The 19,806-nt window shown below is 42.9% G+C and overlaps 1 protein-coding gene across 1 annotated transcript in view; it reads right to left on the minus strand.

Annotated features, from left to right (window-relative positions):
- EBF2 (EBF transcription factor 2) overlaps positions 1–19,806 on the minus strand; it is a 222,576-nt gene that overhangs the window by 191,788 nt on the left and 10,982 nt on the right. The window contains exon 6 of the mRNA XM_055427247.2: positions 18,749–18,817. Within this exon, the coding sequence (XP_055283222.1) occupies positions 18,749–18,817 (69 nt within the window). The remainder of the gene's footprint in view (positions 1–18,748; positions 18,818–19,806) is intronic.

The raw sequence follows: 19,806 nt of genomic DNA on the forward strand, positions 1-19,806 counted from the left end.
ATAGATGTGGGTAGGGAGCAGCTGAGCGCATGCACTTGGAAATTCCCACCTACTATTCCAGCATTACTGGAAACATTCCAGCATGTTGGCCTGCCCCAAATGATAAAACTCGTGCAAACTCACTTGTTTTATGTCCCTGGGTATGTTCCAGTGTCTCCCAGTTTCTAGTCTACGGGAACTTGAATAGAATTTGTATCCCACCACTGTGTGAGAATTGTATAAATCTTAATTATGTTGAATTGGTTCACGGTGCTTTTCAGGTCTCCTCTATCCTTCTACTTTCCTGTCTGTTCATTCTATTAATTTTTGAGAGTTTGATATTGAAGCTCCAACTACAAATTCTTAATTTATCTACTTAAAAATATAATTGTAATATATAGTGGAACTATATGCAACTTTGTTCTGTATTTTCCAAGTCTCCTATAAATGTGCTATCATATTTTCATAATTAAAAAAAGAGAAAAAAAACCTGTACAAACTCAGCAAATCGCTCTATTCGCTCTAATCTGCCAGTACTTAGGTTTACTGCCGAGCCTGAGGTCTGTTCCAGAAGTTTCTAAGCTACGCCATCCCCCTCCTCACAAAGCAAGATCTTACACCTCGATTTGGGGCTTCATTGGTGCTGGATTAGGTTGGAAATTCTCAGAAGAGGTGTGACACTCAAAACACCCTACCCAATCAGGGGTTAAGAAAGGAGGAGATAGATTGCAAATCCTTTTTTTTTTTTGAAGCAAACAATGTACCAGGGTTTTGGTCCCAATTGTGTAGGATAGATTAAATTGCATTCTATTAACCCATATGAGTGTATTTCTGTAAGCATAGTTACACTGAAACAAAGTTTTAAAAAGCAAAAAAAAAAAAAAGGAGGCGAAAGTTTTCAGGGACAAGTCAATTTTGAAAAATGTCAAGCCCTTTTCTCATCTAAAGAGGGGAGTGTTTTAAAGGATAGTGAGAGGGCTTCTCAAAGAGGAACCCAGAGCTCCTTGTCCCCCTTAGCTAAGGACTGTTTCTTCCTGACAAGGAAGAGTTCAGGGACCTCCACGTAAAGCACACTCATGTGCAGGCAGGTCCCCGCCATCAAAGGGAGGCAAGGTCAGGCACAGGGGGGAGAAAGATACTAAACGAGATGTCCCAGCCCAAACCATACACAGGAGAGGCTCACGTTAATGCCTGCTTCATTTGCTTCCAGTCTCGGTGACGGGAATTAGACAATTGCTTTAAAAACTCAGAAGCCATCGTAAAAATAGAAAATTATTGCTTCCTTTCATGACCAAATATTAAACACAGTGCACACCTAATGACTCTATGCCTCCCCAGGGGAGGAACTTTATGAACAATAAAATCCCAGCAGACTTGCACTGTTTGGATTTGGAGGTCTCATTACAGGCTCACTGATCCAATACAATTTACAAGCTCAATGGACTCCGCTCGAAGTGAAAACCGCCAAGCTGCAGTTGTAAACGGAACACCTACAGTGAAACCAGCATCTCACTCCTCATCAGGGAAGGAAAAGGTGAAAGGAAGGACTGGGGGGTAAGGCTTTAGGGGCAAGCGGCTCATGGCAATGGCTCTGACCACCTGCATTGTTCAAGGTCAGAGTCATCACTAGAAGCACAAGGCAGGGACTTCCCTGGTGGTCTGGAGATTAGGACTCTGAGCTTTCACTGCCGAGGGCTTGGGTTCAATCCCTGGTTGGGGAACTAAGATCCTACAAGCTTCAAGGCTCAGCACAAAAAAAAAGGGTGCAAGGCAGTGGGAAGGAAATTAGGGAGACCCTAAAGGTGAAGGCAGGAAGGAGAATGATTAACAAAGGTGAAAGAAGGAGATGGGGATAATGATGGGGCATGAGAGAAGCAGAAGGGGAACTTTTAAATCTACTGCCCCCTTTTTTACACAGGCTGACTCGACATGACATCAAATTTTTGAAGCTAGATTTTTTTTTTTTTTTGGAATGTAATTGCTTTACAATGTTGTGTTAGCTTCCACTGCACAACGAAGTATAGTTTGTTTTTTTCCTGAAGTTCACTAAATTACTCAGATAGATGTCTACGTGCTGTTACCCTTCATCTTGTGATTCAACATCTGGATGATAAAATTCATACGCCACTCTCAACTGACTTGAGCAAGCACCAAGTGGACTGCTCGCATTCACTCGAAGGAAAGTCTGGCTCTTGTTCAAACGTCAGCCAAGACCAAGTGGGGAGAGAGGAGCTTCCCCTTTACCTTTAACTTCATGCAATTTATCACTTGAGCCTAAATAATCCCACATGTGTGAAGCACTGGAGTCAGAGACTCGGGGAAGCCCAAACAAAGACTTTCAGGAAAGGCAGAGAGTGAACAGGAGACGGACAGTGGACTTGGAGTAAAAGCAATGCCTAGGAGGCGACAAGTCCATAAAACAGGGTCTAGACAGAGCAGGAGACCAAGGCCCCAAGAGGTGACAAAAGAGAAAGAAGAGACAGGCTGGAGAGGGGGAGGGACGCATAGTGGGTGTAGAAACTGGTAAAGATGAGCCCCCCAGATGCCGATTGTTGTTCAGTCCCTCGATGGTGTTTGACTGTGACCCCATGGACTGCAGCACACCAGGCTTCCCTGTCCTTCACTATCTGCTCGAGTTTGCTCAGACTCTTGTCCATTGAATCGGTAATGCCGCCAAAGTTTCCTGCTCACCTTTCAGCCTAAGTGTGAATCAACTTCCACATGGACATGAGGAGAAAGATGATGAACCCCAAAAGAAGACAGAAAAAAACACGACAAGGAAGGACTGCACATGTGCTGATGGGCTCTGGGGCCAGTCAGGGCTCAGAGCTCCTTCAGGCATCTCTCCCCTCTTACCCCAGGCCTTAGGGCAGCCCTGACTTCCCTCTTTTTCCGATGACAAACTGGGATTCAGATAGAGTGAAGTGAGTCAGAAAGAGAAAAACAAATATCGTAGATCGATGCATACACGTGGAATCTAGAAAAATGGTACTGATAAAACTATTTGCAGGACAGGAATCAAGATGCAGACATAGAGAATGGACTTGTGAGTGGGGGATGAACTGAGAGAGAAGCATTGACATATGGACACTACCGTGTGTAAAACAGATAGTGGGAAGCTGCTATAAAGCACAGGGATCTCAGCTCAGTGCTCTGTGGTGACCTGGAGGGGTGGGATTGGGGTGGTGGTGGGAGGAAGGAGCAAGACAGAGGGGATGGGGTGGGGGGTGTGCTCAGTATTGTCTGACTCTTTGTGACCCCAGGTACTGTAGCCTGCCAGGCTAGTCTGCCCATGCAATTTTCCAGGCAAGAATACTGGAGTGGGTTGCCCTTTCCTACTACAGAGGATCTTCCCTACCCAGGGATCAAACCCATGAAACCCATGTCTTCCTGCATCTCCTGCATTGGCAGGTGAATCCTTTACTGCTGTGCCACCTGGGATATTCGTGTGTGTGTGTGTGTGTGTATCTGATTTCACTTCATTACAATGAAGAAACTAACACAACATTGTAAAGCGATTATACTGCAATTTTTAAAAATTAAAAAAAAAAAAGAAACTGGGATTCAGGTATGGTTGCCAGATAAAATATAGGATGCCAGTTGATTCTGAATTTCAGCCAAACAATGAATACTTTTTCAGGCTTCCCTGGTGGCTCAAACAGTAAAGAATCTGCCCATAATGCAGGAGACCTGGGTTTAATTTCCTAGAGAAGAGTATGACAACCCACTCCAGTATTTTGCCTGGAAAATCCCATGGACTGAGAAGCCCGTCGCAAAGAGTGGGATACAACTGAGTGACTAACACTTCCACTTCACTTCATAAAGTGTATTTCATGGGAAAGATTCCTACTACAAATGTATTTGTTATCTGAAATTCAAATTTAACTGGGACGTATTTATACAAAGGGCTTCCCTGGTAGCTCAGACAGTAAAGAATCTGCCTACAATGTAGGAGACCCGGGTTTGATCCCTGCGGGGTGCAGAAGATCCCTGGAGAAGGAAATGGCAACCCACTCCAGTATTCTTGCCTGGAGAATTTGATGGAAAGAGGAGCCTGGTGTTCTATAGTCCATATAACAGTCGGACACAACTGAGCAACTAACACACACATTTATACTAAAAAAACCACTCATGTTTATCTGATATTTAAATGTAACTGGGCATCTTATAGTTTTATGTGCTAAATCTGGCAACCCCAGCTACAATAAGAGGAAGAGATGAGTGAATGGGTGAATGCCTGAATGGCAGAGGAGCAGAAAACCCAAATCTGAGATTACAGCACTGTCCTCATATGGCAGGAATAACAGTCACTTCAAGCACTCCACCCACAGGTCATAAATCTATGTCCTAAATACAACCTTACCTCTTCTGGAATAAGAAAAAGCCTTTCTGCACAGAAGAAACTGGCTACAGGCAAACTAACTACAGTCAAGTAAAATGCCAGGAGTCTGGGCTTACCTGGTGGTCCCAGTGGTTGAGACTCTGTGCTTCCAATGCAGGGAGCTTGAGTTCGATCCCTGGTCAGGGAACTAAGATTCCCATGTGTCTCTCAGCATGGCCCCCCAAAAATATTTTTTTTAATAAACAAAAATGAAAGTTTAAAAAAATATGTTTTGTGCAGCGGAGAAGGCAATGGCAAGCCACTCCAGTACTCTTGCCTAGAAAATCCCATGGACGGAGGATCCTGGTAGGCTGCAGTCCATGGGGTCGCTACGAGTCAGACATGACTGAGCAACTTCACTTTCCCTTTTCACTTTCACACATTGGAGAAGGAAATGGCAACCCACTCCAGTGTTCTTGCCTGGAGAATCCCAGGGACGGGGGAGCCTGATGGGCTGCCGTCTATGGGGTCACACAGAGTCGGACGACTGAAGTGACTTAGCAGTGCAGTTTAAGTTGTTTTTTTTTAATGCCATCAATCTGGTCTCTGGTTCAGAAGGTGATAAGTCCTTCGAAGCTCAGGCAGGTAAGAAGCTTTGCAATACAGCAACAATTTATCAACCTGAACATCACAGTTTCTTCTCTTCCCTCCCTCAGCTTTCACAGACCATCCCTGCTTTGTCTTAGGAGCTAGACATCTTGTCTCTAATCCCAGCTGAATCTCTGACCTGTTTGTTACACAGCCCCTGGAACAGTTGCTCTTCAATTGGGTTTTCTCATCTGAAACGTGGGATGACAGAGCCAGTGAAAGTGTTAGTTGCTCAGTTCTGTCTGACTCTCTGTGACCCCATGGACTATAGCTGACCAGGCTCCTCTGTCCATGGGATTCTCCAGGCAAGAATACTGGAGTGGGTAGCCATGCCCTCCTCCAGGGGATCTTCCCAATCCAGGGGTCAAACCTGGGTCTCCCACATCGCAGGCAGATTCTTTACCATCTGAGCCACCAGGGAAGGGGCTCACATGCTGTACAGCATGGGGAAAAATAAAAGGAGATGTTAACCCCACAGTCCTGGCCTGAATCCAATGGTTCCATCCCTCCAAATTCTTTCATTCCTGCCATGATTTCCGTGAGAGTAGGAATTTCTCCCTTACTTAGTTCTCGAAAGCTCCTCTTGGATGACAGCAGCTGCCATGTTTCTCACCAGCTCTGGTTCCTTGGTGGTCTTGAGGGGCTAGGACAAGTTAAGTTTAGAGGAGAACCTTTCTGGAGAACAATCACTCCATTAATTACCTGGTCCAGACTGATAAGAGGCTGACTCCCTATAGACTTGAGTCTAGGCTGCCTAATGTGTTTTGGGCATCTTGTCACTCACACACTTTCCTTTTAGATCAAATGGCTCCTCCAGAGCAACTCTAGGTCATTGCACAGAACAGAACAGAGCGACAAAGAAAAAATCTTAGAAGATTTCAATCAACAAAGAATCTAGTCAAGCCCTAGGAAGTAGAACCCTAAATCTGAAAGGGCTTCCCTGGTGGCTTACATGGTAAACAACCTGCCTGCAATGCAGGAGACCTGGGTTTGATCCCTAGGTCAGGAAGATCCCCTGGAGAAGGAAATGGCAACCCATTCCAGTATTCTTACCTGGGAAATCCCACAGAGAAGTCTGGCAGGTCCATGGGGTTGCAAACAGTCAGACACAACTAGGCATACACATACAAGATTTAAATCTTAAAATCATCTGTGGACAATAACCTTTTCATCTCCTTGGGATATGTGTCCTATTTTCCAGACACTGGGTCTGGTAACCCCTTGGCTGGGTCAAAAAAGAGACCCAGAAAAACTTACCCAGACCTGTTTGCTCGAAGAGAAAGCAAATAACCAGAAGTTCTAGAAAGTTCTCTCTGAGTGAACATGTAGTCTTCTCCATCTTTCCTAAGTTCCAGGTCCTTTTTTCTCCTCAAAGTCAGCCAGACAACTTTGGGAAAAGGTACCTTTCTTACAAACAAATGTCTATTTCTTATTTCCAACATAGCACAATTTCAGAGTACTATTTTTCCATTCCTGGACTCACCTCCTTCCTGCCAAATCTGCTATTTAATCGCATCACATGATTTTCTGAAGAAGAAGCTGGAAGATGAAATATACCACTATCTGTTCTGAATAACCCCATACACCCAGCTGGGCCTCTGCGTTACTTATAAATGGTTCAAGTCTGGCCTTCCGAAATTCTGCTTTCTTACAAGCATCCAGACTACTAAAAAATTCACAGATTGCCAGATGGTACAACAGCAGTTCTTTGCAAAGGATCTGAGCTTCCCAGTGAACAAAGGACGCGTACTCATGGGGACAAGTGGCAACATCAGCAAAAGCTTTGCAGTGGTGGGCGTTTTGGGGGAGGGGAAGCGGGTTGTAGAGAGGTGAGAAAAATGGGCCTTTCACCTCCGTGCCTGGTATCTGGTAGGGAAAAACTGACTCCCAACGGCTGCTGAGGGTGGAAGAAGGAATACATGCCCAGAAGAAGTTGAAAGAAACAAAGCAGAAACCGGGATGTTTTATTTCACAAAATCTGAAGCTTGTGCCCATCTTCGCAATTCCTGGTAGAAATCTTTTGGGGAGCAGAGAAGCAAACACATCTTTATTCCTGGGACTAAAAACATGTATGCTCTTTCAACTTGGCCAGTTCCTCATGCCAGGCCTACAGCATTGAACTTGGAGTCCCAGGACTTCCATCCCTGAGTTAGGGTGATGGAAATAATGCCCAGGCTTTGGCAGGTAAACATAAATATCCCCAAAGAGCCACAAGAAGAAACGCATTTGTGAACTACTGTTAACATCTTTCTCGCAGCTTCCTCTACATTCATTCTCCATGCTCTCTCAATGAATCCTCTAAGTTCTCTCTCCAAAATACCCACCTGACCATGACACTGCACTAGTCAGAATCCTTTGCTATCCTCCCACTGCCAACACAACAATGTCAAAGTACTTGTGTAAAGGCACGTAAGGTCTTCGGCGATCTGGACCCAAATAATCTTTCCAACTGCCCCTCCTATCCCCTTCTACTCATATCTATGCACCTCTAAAACTACAAGCAGATTTAAGAAATTCTTTCCTTTCCACATGCCTTTTCCTACATACTTCCCTTCTCCTGGAATGCCTTTGGACCTCGACTGTATATGTCCAAGTTACAGCTCTCAGCCCCTCTACGACTGCCTAGATGAAATTCATTTCCCCACTTCGGATCTTCTAAAGTTTTATCTCTCCCTCTTCTGTGGCACTTTTCACATCTCACATTGCATCATGGTTATTTTTGCACATCTTTTATTTTTCATTCTGAACTATAAGCTCCTGACAGTAAAGCTGTGTGTCTATTCAATCTTAGTATTCCCTAAGAGCACTCTGCAAAGTCCATGGCATGACAGGCCCTCGATAAATATTTACTGAATGATTCATTCTGCCTTACAACCTGAGTGATCTGTTTTTGGCATTGTTTTGTACCACTCGGTCATTGAAGGGGGAGATTGCTAAGTGATTGTCAAATACAAGTGCTTACAAGAAAGGTCCTATAGAAACTGGCAAAAGACTCAGTCATTCAACTCTCTGATGTCCGGCAGTCAGAGGTTAACCTGCCAACGAATATTTACTGAGTGTCTATAGTATCTGAACCACTGGTTAGACACTGAGAGACCAAGGCTAATAATTGCTTTGACTTTTTTAAAAGATTCTCTTCCATCATGCACTATATGGGCACCATACACACATTCATATTTAACACAACAAACAACTCAACAGGAGAGGTAATACTATTAACACTATCACAGAGCTAATGATATGAGAGTCAAGGCTTAAGAGACATATGGTGTCTGACATCCAAGAATTACAATATAGTTGGAAGTGTAAGGCAAGCCCACAGGGAAAGAGAGAACAATATCATACATCTTAACAAGAGCGAGGTTATGTGACACGTATCAAGGGAAAAGACTTTGACTACAAGAATTGATATCTTTGGAAATGTAGAATCTGAACGAGGTCTTTTTTTTTTTTAATTTTTTTAAGTAATTAATTTATTTTTTATTGGAGGCAAATTATTTTACAATATTATATTGGTTGGTTTTGCCATACATTGACATGAATTCGCCCCGGGTTTACATAAGAGGTCTTATAAAGGGGATCAAATTTATATTGGCAGAAAGTTGGGGGTGAAGGTTCCAGGCAAGACAGATGTGTGCAAAGGGAGATGGTGGGGCATATTCAAGCCTGTGTGTGAACAAATATCTTGATTCCACGTTGATTTTTGGAGAAATAAATGATGGGACTGGAAAGTTGAAACCTCTCTTGCACCCACTCACCTAGTGTTTAGAGCAGTTTTACAGTTTGTAAATATATTTCTCTCTGTGTGGTTATTTAAACTGTCAGCTCCATGAGAGTAGAATTGTGCCTGTCGTATTCCCTGATGGTGTCTTAGAGCCAGGGATTCACAAATATTTGCTTAATAACTGAACTACAGGAAAAAAAGTCAGTAAATGAATTAACGAGGGAGTGAATCAGTGTATAGCCGTCTAGCCTGCTGCTGCTCCGGCTGCTAAGTCACTTCAGTTGTGTCCGACTCTGTGTGACCTCATATATGGAAGCCCACCAGGCTCCCCCGTCCCTGGGATTCTCCAGGCAAGAACACTGGAGTGGGCTGCCATTTCCTTCTCCAAGCCGCCTCGCCTAGTTTGTGTCAAATGCTAAAGTTCTGAAGTCTAGAAGACTGGTCAGTCAAGTGGAGTCAGTATAATTCGTAAAAACCCAGAGGAATGAATAAAAAAGGATGTGGGACAGATAAACAGTGGAACAGGACTCAGCTATTAAAAAGAATGAACTAATGTCATTGCAGCAACATGGATGAACTTGGAGATTGTCATACTGTGTGAAGTAAGACAGAGAAAGAAAAATACTGTATGACATTCTTTATATGTGGACTATAAAAGGAAATGATACAAATGAATTTACTTACAAAGCAGAAACAGACTCATGGACTTCAAGAATGAGCTCATGGTTACTAGTGGGGAAGGATGGGTGGAAGGAATAGTTATGGAGTTTGGGATGGACATACACACCCTGCTGTATTTAAAGTGGATAACCAACACGGTCCTACTGTACAGCACAGGGAACTCTGCTCAGTGTTATGTGGCAGCCTCGATGAGAGGGGAGTTTGGAGGGGGGAACTAAAGATAAATTTTTTAATTAAAAAAAACACTAACCCAACTACAGAAATGAATATCATAACTTTTCAGCTCTTTAATCAGGAAGAGGAGAATGACTTTCTCAAAGCAAACTCTGTTTCTTGTTTATCACTTGGCTTAGGTTGTCATCTAGTGAAGTGTTTCAACCCAAAGGTACGTTTTTTCCTCACCAGAAAGTAAAGGAGTCCTTCTCCTACCTGCATCTCCCCAAAACAGCCAAGAAACTAGAAAAGGTAGAAAACAAAGGAAGAAGAATATAAAAGAATGATGTTTCACTTTGGTTAAATAATCTGTGATTTTAGTGAGAAAATCTAAACCTCTCGGAGGGAATGGAATTTTCACTGTTAAAAAAAAGCTGAGGGCCACGATCTCATAGACTCTTCACAGCACTGGGCTCCACTACCCTGGCAATGAGGAGTCTGTGCAGAGATGGCACATGTGAAGAGCTCCTGTAAATTACTGATGAGCGAGGAAGATGAATTAGCATGTCTGACACCCAAATCTGGGCCTTGGCTAGAAGCAGAGGTTTTAGAGCTGGAAGGTAATGTAAAGGTCATCATTAATCCACAGCACTTCATTTTACAGACAGGGAAACTGAGACTTAGGGAGGCAGCTCATGACCTCTGTGACATTAGACAGCTAAGTTACTAAATGATCCGGGGTCAGAAGCAGGTGTCCTAATCCTAGTCCTGGACCATTCCTGCTAAACCATGTTGTCTCTCTGGGGACCGATATTCCATCAAACCTCTCACACCACTGAATGTGACTTGTACTGTCTCAAAGCTAAATGATACTTCAGAGGCCAGTGATCTGGGCTTCTCTGGAGGCTCAGCAGTAAAGAATCTGCCTGCTAATGCAGGAAACGTGGGTTCAATCCCTGGGTCGGGAAGATCCCCTGGAGAAGGAAATGGCAACCCACTTCAGAATTCTTGTCTGGGAAATGCCAAGGACAGAGGAGCCTGCCGGGCTACAGTCCATGGGGTCGCAAGACTCAGAGACAACTTAGCAACTAAACCATTAGCACCACAGGCCAGTGATGCCCACAACTTCCCAGAGAATGGTTCCCTTCTCTAGTCCTCCTATCAGGAGTTCTTAAGACTATGCTCACAAGGCTTTTCTGTCCTTCAACAGCTCTAAATTCTGGAAAGCTTTTCCTTCTGTTATGCCGAACTCTTTTTCATCATAACTTCCACCCGTTGATGACGCTCCAATTTCACCATGGAAACTGCCTTTGTGACCTTGGCTGAGTTACCTACCTCCTTCAGACTCATTTCTTCCTCTGTAAAATTAAAGATTTTTCTCAATTATTGAAGATCAATTAAGATTATTAAGTGAACACAAATTACTTAGCATGATGTCCCCCACGCAATAAGTGCCCATTAAGTGTCAGATAAATGTTGAGTACTATCCTTACCCTTCCTCCTCAGATATAGAGTCCTTCATTCAGGAGGAGTTACTACTGATATACCTGGCTGGTCCTTTTCCAGGGAGAGGGAGGGGATGGTCACAGGCTGAAAACCAGCCTCAGTGGCCTGTGATGGTAAGAATCCACTAGGTTTTGTGGGCATAAATCTCACCTACAGTTCAATTCCAACAGCTATCCAAAAACTGCTTCTCCAAAATAGAGACACAGTTGCAGAGAACAAACTTATGAATATGAAGTGGAGAAAGGGGAAGTGGGAGGAACTGAGAGATTTGGATTGATATATACCCGATTAATGGGACTTCCCTTGTGGCTCAGACGGTAAAGCGTCTGCCTACAATGCAGGAGACCCGGGTTCGATCCCTGGGTTGGGAAGATCCCCTGGAGAAGGACATGGCAACCCGCTCTAGTACTCTTGCCTGGAAAATCCCATGGACAGAGGAGCCTGGTAGGCTACAGTTCATAGGGTCACAGTCGGACGTGACTGAGCGACCTCACTTTCACTTTCATACCCTATTGATACCATGGATTAAGCAGATAACTTATGAGAGCCTGCTGTATAGCACAAGGAGTTCTACTCAGTGCCCTGTGACCTAAATGGGAAGGAAATCTATAAAAGAGGGGATACATGTATACACATAACTGATTCATTCTGCTGTACAGTAGAAACTAACACAACATTGTAAGTGTTAATTGGCCTCCACTGATGGCTCACATGATAAACAATTCACCTGCAATGCAGGAGACCTGGGTTTTATCCGTGGGTCAGGAAGATCCCCTGGAGAAGGGAATGGCTACCCACTCCAGTATTCTTGCCTGGCCTGGAGAATTCCATGGACAGAGGAGCCTGTCAGGAAGTAGAAACTAACAATAGAAACTAACACAAGATTGTAAAGCAACTATTAATTTTTTAATAATTTTTTTAAAGTACTGTTTCTATGCTGAAAGGGACAGTGAGGTTAAAAGTAGAATCTGCATCACAAATCAAGAATAGATGAGTATGGAGTTTCATTTGATAAATTAACTGAAAGAAAAACTTCAGTGTTCAGAATTAAGGCAACACCCTCTAGCATGCATGGACGGTCAATAAGGGCTTTACTTCCAAAAGATATTCTCTGAAAGCTCCCCTTCCACCAATAACACTTTGCAGAGTTCAGTGATACATGGATAGAGGAATAACAAATACAGCCCAGAGGAAAGAGGATCCAGACACTTCTCCAGACTCTACTCATTCTCAGTGAATGAGGTAGTCGGTGAGGCATAGAGAAGAAAGAAAAGCATGTGCCAGTTGTCAGGGAAAAGGCAAACGAGAAGCTTGGACCACAGGGAGAGAAGCAGATGAAGATGCCTACCAAGATGGCAGCAGGAGAAAGGATCACTTAGAAAGAAAAAAGAAAAAAAAATCATAGCCATTAGGATGGCAACTATCAAAACACAAAACAAAACTAAACAAGCAAATAACAAGTGATGTGGGGATGTGGCAGAAATGGCTGGGAATGTAAAATGGTGCAACCACTATGGACATGGCATGACAGTTCTTTAAAATACCACATGATGCGCCAGTTGAACTTTTGCATATGTTTCCAAAAGAATTAGAAACAGAGACTCACAGAGATATTTGTACAACCATGTCCATAGCAATATCATTCACAAGAGCCAAAAGGTTGAAGCAATCCATGTGTCCACTGACAGATGAATAAATAAAATGTAATATCACCTTGCTTATTTAACTTATATGCAGAGTACATCATGAGGAACGCTGGGCTGGAAGAAGCACAAGCTGGAATCAAGATTGCCGGGAGAAATAGCAATAACCTCAGATATGCAGATGACACTACCATTATGGCAGAAAGTGAAGAGGAACTCAAAAGCCTCTTGATGAAAGTGAAAGAGGAGACTGAAAAGGTTGGCTTGAAGCTCAACATTCAGAAAACAAAGATCATGGCATCTGGTCCCATCACTTCATGGGAAATAGATGGGAAAACAGTGGAAACAGTGTCAGACTTTATTTTTGGGGGCTCCAAAATCACTGCAGATGCTGATTGCAGCCATGAAATTAAAGGATGCTTACTCCTTGGAAGGAAAGTTATGACTAATCTTGATAGTATATTAAAAAGCAGAGACATTACTTTGCCGACAAAAGTCCATCTAGTCAAGGCTATGGTTTTTCCCGTGGTCATGTATGGATGTGAGAGTTGGACTGTGAAGAAAGCTGATCGCCGAAAAATTGATGCTTTTGAACTGTGGTGTTGGAGAAGACTCTTGAGAGTCCCTTGTACTGGAAGGAGATCCAACCAGTCCATTCTAAAGGAGATCAGTCCTGGGTGTTCATTGGAAGGACTGATGCTAAAGCTGAAACTGCAATACTTTGGCCACCTCATGCGACGAGTTGACTCACTGGAAAAGACTCTGATGCTGGGAAAGGTTGGGGGCGGGAGGAGAAGGGGATGACAGAGAATGAGATGGCTGGATGGCATCACTGACTCTGTGGACATGAGTTTGAGTGAACTCTGGGAGTTGGTGATGGACAGAGAGGCCTGGCGTGCTATGATTCATGGGGTTGCGGAGAGTCGGACACGACTGAGCGACTGAACTGAACTGAACTGAATATCACTATACAATGGAATATTACTCAGTCTTTAAAAAGAAAGAAATTTTGACATAAGTCACAACATGAAGGAACCCTAAGGATATGATTCTGTGAAATAAGCCAGTCAGAAAAGGATAAATAAAATATTACATGAAGCACCTATGGGAGTCAAATTCATAGAGGTAGAAAGCAGCATGGCAGTTGCCAGGAACTGGGAGAGGGGAAAGGGGGAATCAGGATTTAATCAGTACAGAGTTTCCATTTGGGAAGACAAAAAGAATTCTGTAAATGTATGGTGGTGATGGTTACACAGCAAGGTGAATGCACTTAATACGTCTAAACTATACATTTTTAAATGGTTAAGATAGTCAGTTTTATGTTATATATATAACCATAATTCTTAAAACATTTTTAAAGGAAGATAATATCAGAAAAACCGCTCATGAGCAAATAAATACCAGATCCTTTTGCATAAATCTTTTGAATAAAGGTTATTCTGATGTTTGCTTGGCTTCTTGAAAAACAAAATAAACAAAAACCATCAAAATTTACAATAGTCCTTCTGGAAGCAGAAGAAGAGTTCATAAATATAGAAGACCAAGATCCAAAGTCAAAACTTTGGGATATTTATCATGTGAGAAATAGGTTGGAGCTGCCCTTTTAACAGAAAGTATCACGGGCAGAGGCAGCCTACAAATATCCAAAAAGAACCCTTGTCCTCTCCTCTCATCTGACTTTTCATGAGGCTATAAGAACAAGAACAATAAATACTCTTTATCCTTCTCCCAAGTCAGTGAGAATGTCCCTAAAATCCTTTCCATGGACCACCAAGGGCTTCCCCATGACTCAGACAGTAAAGAATCCGTCTACAACACAAGAGATCAGGGTTCGATCTTCCCTGTGGTTCAGACAGTAAAGAATCCACCTACAACACCAAAAGCTCAGAGTTCGATCCATGGGTCAGGAAGATCCCCTGGAGAAGGGAATGGCTACCCACTCCAGTATTCTTGCCTGGAGAATTCCATGGACAGAGGAGCCTTGTGGGCTACAGTCCATGGTGTCACAAGAGTCAAACATGACTTAGCAACTAAACCACCTCCACCATCTGAAACCCCAAAATGTAAATCAGTTTGAGTCTTTTTATTTTTATTTACCACCCAGAGATCTTTATGGACAAGGTGTACCCTGAAGACCTCAGTAGGGAATATGTTTTCATTGTTGACTTTGTTTTGTTTTGTTCTGTTGTGGCTTTTTTTTTTTTTTCCAGATAGGAACTTTAGATTTTTATACTCACAATGAATAAATGCTACTGCCACGCTGTGCATGTGTTTCTACACAGAAGGAAGGCTCTGCTGGGGGCCTGTGACTTAGCAGCAAGTCCTACTGGGCTGTGTGTTGGTCTGGCTTTTTGAAAAGGGGTGTGGCTGCCCAAGAATTCACAAAAGCATACTTCAAAGACAACTGAAAATAAGAATTAAATATATGTTTCTAGAGAGATAAAGGATGGCAGTCACATAGGCAGGGGAAAAAAATTCCCAGTATGGGGCTAGGTCTTAGGAAATGGAGAACACAGTCTCTGATGGGATGCCCCATGTGAAAATCCAACGATTTTCAGTTAAGGGGCTATGAGGTTGAGGAAGCTATCTGTAGTATTTCAAATAGCCTATTAGAAATGGAGTGTCTGCCCAGGACGTGGTCATGTGGGGCTAAGTGAAAAGTCAGGTTGTTTCATGTTTGAGCTGGCAGTCTAGCAAGTTAGCGTGGTAATACTAGCAGTTCTCATCCCAGGCAGAAACTCTGATCGGTTATTGAATAGATTAAGGACATTTTCAAAAATTATTTCTTTATTTTTGGCTGTATCACTAGGCTTGCAGGATCTTAGTCTCTGACCACAGATCAAACCCCTACCCCCTGCAGTGGAAGCATGGCGTCTTAAGCACTGAACTGCCAGGAAAGTCCCAAGATCAAGGGCATTTCTGGGATGAGATTTTTCCTTCCCATTCTGTTGTACATCTTCAAGTAATAAAAATTAAATTACAGCTGTATTATGACTTGTTCATTGCAGCTTGGCAGGCAAAATCTTGCAGAACCTGGTTCTGCAAAGGAAAAAATAAAAGGAGTCCCTGGCTGTGAAAAGTTTGGGAACCAGTCTTGAAGGGTCCCCTTCCTCCGCCAACTTGCACAATTTCAAGGGAATAAACCAGTTTCCCTGCAGTAAGAGTGGAACATGGCTGTTGTGTGAGAAATTCAAAGATAGACAGTGTAAATTAACTGCATCTGGTTAGATGGAGTGAGAAGGAGGAGGAGATAATTAGTCCACGTATAGGAACAAGGGCAAAGAAGAGAGTTCTATATTTACTCAGAGGAAATCCAAAATAGACTACTTAGCACCTGTTGGGTTATCTCAACCCCTTAGCTCTTGGGTTATCTAAACATCTCTAAGGTGGCAGGTGTTGAACCCAGGGACCAGAGGTACTGCTTGACAACACAAGCCACCCATCCCACCTCTGGCAAAGGGAAGCCTGCCTTGAATCCTCTTCCCCTTCCACAAATGAAAGGAAGGAGGCAGAGGGAAGCCCCGAAGACAGTCAGGAACAAAAAGACAAGATTCCGATAGAGGAACAAGCAGTATATTCAAACAAAACCCTCTGATGGGGAAGCCGAACAAATGCATCTGTTTATAACAAGATGAGTTCTTTAAAGAAAACCTGATCCCCGGCCAATTTATAGCACCCTTTGGTATGTATGTTTCCACATGCAGATATACAACATTTCAGAAGTAACACATATTACTAGCGATGCAGACATCACCAGGCTGTTTAATTGTGCACCAGCTAATAAAAATAAATGCCACCGTCACATAAAGCTCCTTAAAACACAGCTAAAACACAATTTCCAACCTTCTCAGAAGAATTTAAAGCGTTCTAGCACAACGAAAGCACATAACCTGAAAATTTTTTCTCTCCATAGATGCCAAAGCCTTTGTACATTAATGTGTGTATTACGTGGGAAGAAAACATAGCGTATTTTTCTCCCTGCATTCGGGCTATACATAGTTTCTTAGAGAAAGGACAGCTACTAAATGCAGAGTCTTTAGAATGTGTGCTTATGAGATGTAAGGTGCGGGTAGGCATTTATGGGTTTGCAAACATTTCTAAAGCTGGTTTATGGGGTGTTTATTACAAGAAAAGATATTACAACTATGAGGTTAGAATACTTTCTTGAAAGAGGAACTAAAGTTAGTTTTAAAAAAAGGACTAGACAAAGATAAGTGAACTCAGTGGACATGCTGGAAAGGACTGGATCCGTGTCTACACCGCTCTCATAGGCTTCATATCCTGCAGAGCACCCCAGGGTATACTAGGAAGCTGGGAAATGTGTTGTTGTTTCATCACTAAGTCGTGTCTGACTCTTATTCAACTCTATGGACTGTAGCCCCCAGTCTCCTCTCTCCATGGGATTTCTGCTTTCATACCTTCTCCCTTCCACAAATGAAGGGAAGAAGGCAAAGGGAAGCCCAGAAGATAGTCAAGAGCAATTAGACAAGATTCTAATGAAGATTCCAAGAATACTGAAGCAGGTTGCATAGGTTTCCATTTCCTTCTCCAGAGAATCTTCCTGACCCAGGGATCAAACCTGCATCTTCTGCATTAGCAGGTGGGTTCTTTACCACTGAGCCACCAGGGAAGCCTGGGAAGTGATATTGATATTACGTGTGATCGTATAAACTGGGACAGAGAGTGCTGGGAGGAAAGGGTTGTGAAAATAAGAGCATCACAGACCAGAAGTGCGGACAGCTGTGTCCCAGCATCAGCTTCACTCCAACCGGATGTATAATCGTGAGCAAGTCACATCACCATTCCTGAGTTCAGCCTTTTCACCGATCAAACAAGGAAGACAGCTGGTCCCACAGAGTTCCTACAACTCAGTAATTTTAAGCTTCTATTTGCTTTCAGAAAAACTAAAGGAATTCCAAAGAACTCCCTCAAATGGGTCTCACTTGAACCTCCTAGGATGGTGAAGGCACTCTATACATCCAGCAAACATTTCCTACTTGACTGTCACCTTCCTCCAAGCATCTCAGGGAATATTGCAAAACTGCCATGTATATTTTAGCAACCTTCTGCAATGTCCAACAGCAAGCCATACCCTCCAACACTATACCCTCTGTGATACCACTGAGCAGAGACGTTGAGTGCTGTGTCCAAGGTTAGAAGCTAGGATAGGATCAGAATTCCAGCCTCCTCATTCCTAGGGCTATGCTATACTTTCCACAAAGAAAGCAAGCTGGCTTTCTGGGAAGAATGCCAGAGGTTCCATTCTCCCAACTGAGAATTTGCTGGAATATTGGAATAACAACTTTAGAGACTGCGGCCGCTCCAATCCATTTCAGGACCTGTCTAGAAACACAAAAACCCAAAGAAAGAAGCAAGAGGGAATTCTTCTGTTTTTTAACGAAAGAGAAAAAATTAGGGGTGGGAATATGGGATTTCTTAAAAATTACATGATTGCTGGAAGTTAATTTGGTATTTCTTCACTGGTTTGTAAGTTCTGGTTCCAATCACAAAAACATACAGCCGAGGAGGCCGAAATCATATTTCAATGAATTAGCATCTTGTCCCAAAGAATCTTTTCCATTCTGAACATAACATAGGAACTGGAATGCAACCCTCTGTGGTAGAAAGGAACCTCCCCCTGTGCAACGGAAAGCTTGTCATCATCCCCAAGCCATAATCTAATTTGACAGTCTTCAAGTCCAACAGCAATCACAGAGCGATGGGGAAGTGACCACGTAACTTCGGGTGCACTGCCTCTTCTAGGAAACTGCACTGCCTCCTCTAGGAATCTAAATGAGACCCTATTTCTGCCCGGTGGGAGAGATGGCATTCTTCACCACCCTTTCCCATTAGGCTGAAGTCAGAGCACCTGAAAAAGATAGAGACATCTGTTCAAAAAGGAAGGTTCTGACTTCTTCCAAGAAACACCAACCAAAACAAGAAAACACGTGTCAGACCAGCTCCATACCTTGCAGGTAACATGTAACCAACCTTATGGCAAAGCCCAGTGATTAGTACTCAGAGCTGAGATTCTAAAAGAGAAAAACCAGAAATGCTTTTTTTTAAAAAAATAAAATCACTTTTTCCCCCTACCTGTCGATGATGACAGGGTCTGAAGGAGTCTCATTTCGGTTGCCACAACTTTTCTTTTCGCAACACCGACTGTAGGTTGGGAAGGAATGAAAAGAGTAAACGAAACATGTTAAAATCCAGAAAGTACGGTGAGCATACAATGTTATGAACATTCACAAAAATGAGTACATTCTTGGTAGCTGCTTAACTATCAGCTGCTTGAGCATGAATGTATGGCTATGTTCAAAAACACTAAACATGAAGCCCAAGACTATTCATCCAAATTCTCCATCTATGACTTACAAACTGGTAATTGTCAGCAAATCACTACTCTCCCCAGAGCTTTATTTGTAACCTGAATGATGGATACTTGGACTTTAAGATCTAGAAGGTCACCTCCATCTCCATGTTGAATGATTTTATTATTGTATATTTTTTTAGATCTTTGTTTCTTAATAAATACTTTAAGGAATAAGGGAAAGGAAGAGGTATTAAAAAAAAAAAAAAGACCCCAAGTAGCTTCCTGAATTATTATAAACCTTAGTTACATAACAGCTTTCTTCACAGAACTCACTGTACTTTATAATCATTCATTCATCAATTTATTAATTCATTTCCATCATTTTCTAAAGGTGAAGGAAGATTACCAGATCTATGGTGTGCATTGTCTAATGGGGGGGTGGGGATTAAGCAGGAAGTGTAAAAAGATATCTCTAATCATTTTCACCAGGTCTGGAACAGAAATGGGACTTAGCATGTGGTAGGTCCCATCCTGAAAATTCTGCCTTCCGAGACTTCCTTCCTACCATCTGGCAAAGTGCTGGGTGCCAGGTAGCTACTGGAGAAATGCTTGTGGGATCATCTTAGATGAAGAGAGAAAGAAGGGGCGCTAAGCAAATACAACAGGTGGAGATGGGAAGGACTCAGTAGGACCTAAAGAGAACAAAACAGTCCCCTCCAAAAGGCATGGAAGACCTAAACAAATATGAAAAGAGCAAGGGAGGCTGGGTGGCCAGAAGCACAGGAAAATCACATCCCCATACTGCCTGTCTGCTTCTTGTCAGGACCACAGACTTCAA

The sequence above is a fragment of the Moschus berezovskii genome, chromosome 7 (assembly GCF_049115385.1).
Source record: "Moschus berezovskii isolate FMDL1 chromosome 7, NW_MosBer_1.0, whole genome shotgun sequence".
In the NCBI taxonomy this organism is placed as follows: domain Eukaryota; kingdom Metazoa; phylum Chordata; class Mammalia; order Artiodactyla; family Moschidae; genus Moschus; species Moschus berezovskii.